At 36.2% G+C, this 8095-nt stretch overlaps 1 protein-coding gene across 1 annotated transcript in view; it reads right to left on the reverse strand.

Moving 5' to 3' along the window:
• Positions 1–1823: 1823 nt before the first annotated feature.
• LOC106879279 (shiftless antiviral inhibitor of ribosomal frameshifting protein homolog) overlaps positions 1824–8095 on the reverse strand; it is a 96342-nt gene continuing 90070 nt past the window's right edge. The window contains exon 7 of the mRNA XM_052968608.1: positions 1824–5998. Within this exon, the coding sequence (XP_052824568.1) occupies positions 5580–5998 (419 nt within the window). The 3' untranslated portion in view covers positions 1824–5579. The remainder of the gene's footprint in view (positions 5999–8095) is intronic.

Raw genomic sequence — 8095 nt, forward strand, 5'->3', positions numbered from 1 at the left:
CTTTTCCTTTTGAGTCTAAAATTGTTACATCATTGTCAGTGTTAAAGAACTTGCTAATTATTTTAATTTTATATCAGATTCCTCGTCGCAATTTTATCACTTTTTAAGAAGTAGACTATTGAACCAAGCTGAATGGGTGTTCATTAATTTTTCTTGAGGAGACCTACCCACGTCAGCGAAAGTGAGTTCTAGAAGCACTGTGTCTCACCCACACTTAACAAGAAAACTTCTCACTCTACCACAACAAACCAAACTGTCTCTACATCTCTTCCTCACATTTCTGTTTCATGCACTATGCTTACTTCCCACTCCCCAATCCTGTCCTCTTGGCCCTGTGCCACTGTATCATTGCTCTCTGCTCGCCTCCAACCTGTGTCTTCCACCCACATGTAACAAGAAAACTTTTCACTCACCCTACCCCAACAAACCAATCTACACCTCCACATCTCTTCATATTTCCTCCTTCATACACTATGCCTAGATCTCACTCCCCAATCCTATCCTCATGTCCCTGTTCCTCTGTATCATTGCTATCTGGTAGCCCCCACCTCCATTTATATATACCCAGGTTTACGCCCACTCCTCCTCCTCCACACACTTTAATCACACCTCCTCTGCAATATCCTGCCACTTACACTATGGCGTTCAAACCTCAAGGATATGCCCTAGCACTTGCCACCATCTATATCTCTCTCTTCCTTTACTCAACCATTTCATTTATATTCTGATCCCCATCCCTTGTGAGTAAGCCTGGCATTTTACCACCACCTCTATCCTGCTGTCTCCAACTATCTTTCTCTCCTTCTACACTTCCCTCAGGTTGGGTAACCTTGTATTTCCTTTGCAGTACTGCACCTGTTTGTGTTTTCATTCCTGATTTCTCTCTCTTTCTAGCTGGGTAACCTTGTATTTCCTCTACAGCAAGACACCTGTCTCTGTCTCACTATATAACCTTTCATCATCCGACACAAGATTACCTCCTCCAATGCCCCTTTCTCTTGAAAGGTTTTTTTTTCTTGTCTTGCAAGTACTTGGTGGCACTTAAAAGCACCCAGTCCACACTGTAAAGTGGTTGGTGTTCCAAAGGGCATCCAGTTTGCCAAAACTGACCTTGCCACATAAAAAGTACTAAGTCCATTTTTACTGAGTGGTTGATATTAGGAAGGGCATCCAGCAGTAAAAATCCTGCCAAAACAGTCACAGAAGTCTGGTACAGGCTTCTGCTTGGCCAGCTCTTGTCAAATCATCCCACCCATGCTAACATGGAAGATGGACGTTAAACAGTGTTGATGAATTTGTGAATAATGGTGTCATAGCCCATAGGTCTTTAATAGACTAATTACTTGCTCACTGTACATCTAGTAGCAAGAGTGACAAGTGAGCAAAAACATGTTAATGTAGATATATATATATATGTCTGCTTGTTTATAGCCTAATTCTTTATTTTCCTTTTCATTTTTAGCTTGATGAAGAAGTAGCTTCTTTGCACTTGAGTCATCTTGGTGTGAAGTTAACAGAACTAACTGATGCACAATCTGCATACCTTGGAGTGGACAAGAAAGGACCCTTTAAGCCTGATCACTACCGCTATTGAGTTATAACAAATTAATCCATTATCAAAACTCTTATAGGGAAAGGGTATTTTATTTTGGTTCTAGTATATTTTTATTTGGCATAAAATAACTCTTGAAATAATGGCATTACACTTGTTTTGTGGCAACATTGCCATTTGTTTCAAATGAACTTTCCAGCTCTTTTTTTTTTTTTTTTTTTTTTTTTTTTTTTTTGCAAGATTAACAAAAAATATTGTTTTGGATTATAAGTTTGTTTTTTTATTTTTATGGTAATACCAAATGGTTCAGTGGCTGCTATATATTTGATTTATTACACTATGGGACCCAAGCAAAACTAGGATTTGAATATTTTCTGTAAGCCTCAGTATCTCCATCCAGATTTGCTAGAGAAATTTGTTATATCTACAAAGTGTTCAACACACTTATGGCATAAAATTCTAAATGAATAAATTGTTTTTTAATGTATTTTTCTTAATATTTTGGGCAAATATTAAAAAACCCTATGGTGCAAAAATCGCAATTTTTTTCTAATAAAAAAAAAAGCTAAAACACTAAATTCTTGATTTTAATTTTTTGTTTTGGTGAAAGAACTTCTATTCAAAGTTTTAGAAACTTCTTGGATTGACTATTTTCATGCTATTCTGCATTGCATTCAAAGAAATTTTCAAAAAAGAAAAGGAACGTACCATTTCAAGATCTAGGACTAATAGAGCCAGTTACTTGGTTTCCATGATGTATAAGTGATAGAGCTAGCATTTCCCCTGGCTGGGATTTCAGTCCATCGCAAGATTATCCATTTACAGCTGAGTGGACTGGTGCAACTTGAAGAATTTTGTTCAAGAACGAAATACATTACCCAGTCCAGCAATTGAAATTCAGTTTTGCAATCTAACTCCTAAGTACCTTCACAAAAGGAAAGAAAAATATCCATATTGTATGAGAACTAAGTTATTCACTGACCTGCTATAATGCCAAGTCAAAGAATCAGATGGCTCATCTGTAACTGATGCTGCATTGTTCATGGTCAGAATATTTAACTTTCAAAAAAGAGAAAGAACGAGTTTCGGGCATTTGTCCTTGAAACTGTAAAGTCTTGGTGCAGACAAGCTGTTATAAGAAAATGGGTTGATTTAATTATGTCATTTGTTTTACGTGGTTCTCAGAGTCTTTTAGTCTGGGATCCGGCCAGTACTCACCGTGCAAAAGATATAAAAACTTTCCTTTCTGAAAGAAGGATTGACCACATGATGATTACCGCGGGAATGACTTCATATCTACAAACATTAGATCTTATAATAAACAAGCCTTTCAAGGATTATTTGCGGATGGAAGTGAATCAATATATTGAACATAGAATGGAGAGAAATCGGTGTGGAAACTTTGTCAAACCCAACAGCCAAGAAGTCGTTAATTGGGTGAAGAATTCATGGAATAAAATTACCAACAGATGTGTTGCCAATGCATTATGAGCAGAGTACTTAGACAAAAAGTGTTTATTTAAGGTAAGTTATATTGCCAAAAATAGGAGACCGGGATCTATGATTCTATGGGAAATAGATTTACAAGAAATTCAGTCTGAAGTTCAGGGTTTGATGATTTATGATGTTCCAGAAGAGGAGGAAATGTTTGTACTTGACTAAAAGCAATAAGCAAATAAATAAACTTTTGATAACTGAAAACATGGAATTCCTTTTACATGAGGACATGAGACTTCTTTGTTTTCCTTGGATTTTTTTCCACAAAAATATAAGACATCTTTCGGAAATAAGCCCTAGTGTGTTTTACAGATGCAAAATTAATATAAGACTGGGTCTTATTTTCAGGGAAACCTGATATTCTTTGTCAGATTCATACATCTTGACAAGGACTGTCTGACAGTTTGTTAATTTGTGTAACTTCAGTTGTCATTATGAAAAAGTTAGTTCTGGCAGTCACAAGCTAATGTAATCAATAAAGTAAACAATAAAATAGTATCCAAAAACTACTTGATTTATATATTGAAGAAATTCATTACACAAAAATGTTATAGAATTATGTTGGGATTTTAACTTGGTCACAACATTCCAATGGATTGACAAACTTGATTATATTTGATATTGACTGTAAACATATGCAATTAAGTGAAATCAACTATAAGTTTGTGTGTAGCTTAATATTTGGTAAAGAGTAGTAGTGCATGATGTAATGTAGCTCAGATGTGTTGTGAAGTTTCAAAATATTACATGTGCAGTGTTATTCCATTATAATATGTTGGCGTCATTTGACAGTGGTCATGCTGGAGCACCACCCATTTAGTCGAAGAAATCTACCCTAGACTTATTCCCTGTAAACCTGGTATTTATTCTATCAGTCTTATGCCGAACAGCTAAGTTATGGGGATGCAAACACACCAACATTGGTTGTCAAACAATATAGGTGGTGAGACAAACACATAAGAATATAATATATATATATATATGATGGGCTTCTTTCAGTTTCCATTTACCAAATTCACTCACAAGGCTTTGGTCGGCCCAGAGACTCTTTAAAGTATAGAGTTGAATTTTGTGTAGCCCCCTGTTGGCAACTTTTCTCCCTCACCCATTTTGTAGGGGGTATTACCCAATTTTCTGGGCTCTTTTCACAGCTATACCCCATTCAAAATTTGCATTAGTTTTTGTATGAAAAAAAATGGAAGGGAGCAGGGCTTGTTTGTAGAGAAAATGTTAGATGTGCCTGAAAGAAAAACATGGTCTTTCCTTTCCCTGCCAACTAAAAGATATGAAGAACTATGAAAGGTGAATAAGTACTAGGGGTGGGAGAAAGAAGTGAGAACAGTTGATCGTTCTAGAACTCCCAGAATAAAAATGTAAACACCTGAAAGACTTTCTCTCTATTCATTACTAAATGTCTTACCTTCTTCATTGTTAAAAGTAAAGAAGCTAGAAAAGATCGATCATATTTTAGTCACTGTAAGCAGTGAAACCTAAGATGAAATAATTGCTATTTCATTGTGTATTTGTCCTTGACTCACGCCCAATTTGATAACAGCCTGCACATCAATGTTTACCTGGGAGCTTGGCCTCCAGATCTGTGAGACCCCAAAATACTGCTGTTAGGACCAGATTAACAACTATAGTGACTAAAAAGATTTTCCTGTCCCTATATAGGATCTTTTTTCATTTTCTTCCAACCACTTGAAGGTCTTGCTCCAGTTCAATCAGCTGGCCAAAATGAGTCGTAGCTGTAATTGAAAGGGGCCAGCCTTGTCATATTTTGCATGAGGCTGAATCTCCTTGAGAACTACGTTAATGATCTGCATGTCTGTGGATTACTCAGCCACTTGCAAATTAATTTTATCCTCGTGTGGTAATAAAAAGTGAAGGTGACAAACAATATTTGCTGTGTCTCTGTATCAACTTTTCTTTGGATCTATGTATCTACTGTCTTTCTCTCTTTCTCTTCCTGTGTCCCTCCTTTCTCCCACTTTTAATTTAATGATGTGTGTATGTATCTATGTATCAACTTTTCTTTCAATCTAAGTAAATATTTTTCTTGCGATGTGGCTATGTAGCTATTTTTCTTGTTTAAAAACACAAAACGAATGCCGTCACCACTCACTGTATCTTTCACTCTCTTTCTTACTTCCTCTCTCCGGCTTTGTCACTCACTCCCTCTTTTGAGGTAAGTGCAACACACATAACAGGTACGTACAAAAAGAACAAGTTGGCATATTAATATTATTGATACATGCATATACATACATGATTGAAAATTAAATTTTATTTTTTATTGCCACAAGAGTAATCTCCCATGAATAATGCTGAATAATGAATTGATAGCGTCGATCTATTGACTTCTGGCTGTGATTTCTTTTTACTGAATAAAATAAAGGCACCATTATTTTAAGGGAAATGCCTCAACAACTGACCATTTTCCAGTATGAAGAAAAAACAGAAATCAAAATTAGGAGTCAACAGATTTTTGACTTTCACAAACGACAGTCTAATTTGAAGCTCTGAGACTTCAATCCTTTTTTTCAGATTTTTTTTTTAGTTTTGTTTTTTCCTCTGGTTTAATGTTCACCATCTGTGTTTTATCAGTTTTGGCTACATGTTCCGCACTAGTTGGATAAGATGTTAAGCTAGACATGGCAGAAGACTTTGGTCTTGCTGAAGGAAAACCTACAGGTTCATCTGGTTCGTTACCAACATTGCTATCAGATAGTGATAATGTACTCATATTGGAAGTGATATCAGCATCTTCAATAATAGTTTCTAAGCTTACTGAGAAGTCAGAGACTGAATCATTCTCAAATCTCTGAGTGAGAAATGTTTCCACAGTTGAACCAGTACTACTGTGCTTTAAACATGGGTAGTAGATAGATCGGTTTCTCCGACGTTGTGGATGAACACACCTTTTCTGCAATCCTGAAGGACCATATACTGTAGATAAAATAAGAAAAGAAAGGATGATTATATAAGCAAACTTAACTGCTGTTAGTCATATTATTTTTCTTATTTAAATAGAATCTAACTATTCTGATAATGTAGAATGACTCAGATGACAACATACACCTTCCTATCCTACTTGATATTCTCTATCATAATATTTATGTTTGCTGGTTTTGCTTTGACATTTGCTCATCATTTTCTCAAAGTTATTAGACATGTCACTGGGTTTTTACACTTAACTTGTTATGTTCTCCAAGAGTTTGTTCAGAGGTACATATAACTTCACAAGCTGGTCAACCAGGTCATGTAAGTTACAGAAAGAGTTGAAATGCAGTTTGGCTTTATGCCTAGGAAAAGCACTATTGATACCACCTTCCAAGAGAGGTAACTGTAAAAGTGCATGACCAGGAATAAGCTAATATATAACTAGTATTTGTCAACCTAGAAGAGGCCATTGACATGGTTCCATTCTGTGATTTGGTGGTCTCTGAGGAAACCAGTGTTAAATGAATGGCTTATGAAAATATAAGCCATGTAGAGAGGTGCAGTTGACAAGGTGAGAATCAGCAATGTATTCAGTAATGAAATTAGTGTTCAGATAGGGGTTTGATAGAACTTTGCCCTAAACCTTCTCTGTTCATTCTAATCTTTCAAGCTATAAAAGAGGTGTTTAAAACAGGCTGTCTATTTGAACATTGCTGATCATGAGAGCTATAAAAACTTGGTCAACAGCAAGTGAGGAAGTAGACTTCTCATGAGGCAAATGCACAGGGACATGAAGCACTACAAGTTTGCAGGAAATAGGTTATATCAAATATCCAAAAGATTGCCTAGAAGGAGCTTGTTATCCTGGTGATCTAAATAACAGTGGGGTGGGGTAGGATGGTTTGAAAGCACAATAGGCAGAGTAAGAACAGTCAAGAAGCCTAATCCTATACTTTGCTAGACATTAAAGGGCTCCTCTCTCAGAATTAAGGACAAATTGAACAGTGCATGTGCATGGTGAGATGTGGATCTTCAATGCAGGGTATTTGCAAAGACTATAAACATGCTTCAATGAATGGGTAACACTACTGTGCAACACACACACATATATATATATATATATATATACATATACATACACACACACATATATATATAACTAAACGTTTCAACTACATGTACTTATCACACTACTAATAGTCTCCCTTACATGCATATGTTCACCAAGCATGTACAGGAAACTATTAGTAGCATGATAAGTACATGTAGTTGAAATGTTTAGTAAAGCTGAACTCTTGTTGGATGGAGTAGTCTTTGTATTGACTCTTATGCAGTTAATTTCTTATATTTATATATATACAGGAGTTGGACAAAATAATGGAAACACCTTAAAATTTCAAACAAATTTATTTGAATATGGGGTAGGACTGCCTTTGGCAGTAATTACAGCTTGAATTCTGTAGTATGGACTTGTACAAAGTTTGAATTGTTTCCATTCTTCAGCTAAAACAGTTTCCAGTTCTTGTAGTGATGATGGTGGAAGATATCAACTCCTTACTTGTTTTTCTAAAATGTGCCATAAATGTTCAATAATATTGAGATCTGGGGACTGTGGTGGCCAGATAAGATGTTCAACTTCACTAGAATGTTCTTCATGCCATTCAGTAACAACTTTAGCTGTGTGAATTGGTGCATTATCATCATGAAAAATTGCATTTCCCTCTAGAAACAGTTCTGCAACCATAGGATGAATTTGATCAGATAAAATGCTTAAATAGTCTTGACTATTAATTCAGCAATGAAGGGAAACCACTGGTCCGGCAGATTTCCAAGATATAGCCGCCCCCCCGATCATCATAGATCCACCTCCATGTTTAACAGTTGGAAGGAGGCAGTCTGGGTCAAATGCTTCTTTTGGCTGTCTCCACGCGTATCTTGGCCGGTGGTCGGAAATAAGGTAAAGGATGACGTGTCCGAGAAAATAATATTCTTCTAGGGACCAATTCTGTAGGTTTTTTACTCCACTCTAAACACTTTGCAACGTTTGTTTTTAAAAGTAGTGGTTTTCTGATTTCAGCCCTCCTGTGAAATCCAGCTTTGTGC

This window comes from Octopus bimaculoides, chromosome 1, assembly GCF_001194135.2.
Source record: "Octopus bimaculoides isolate UCB-OBI-ISO-001 chromosome 1, ASM119413v2, whole genome shotgun sequence".
NCBI classification, from domain to species: domain Eukaryota; kingdom Metazoa; phylum Mollusca; class Cephalopoda; order Octopoda; family Octopodidae; genus Octopus; species Octopus bimaculoides.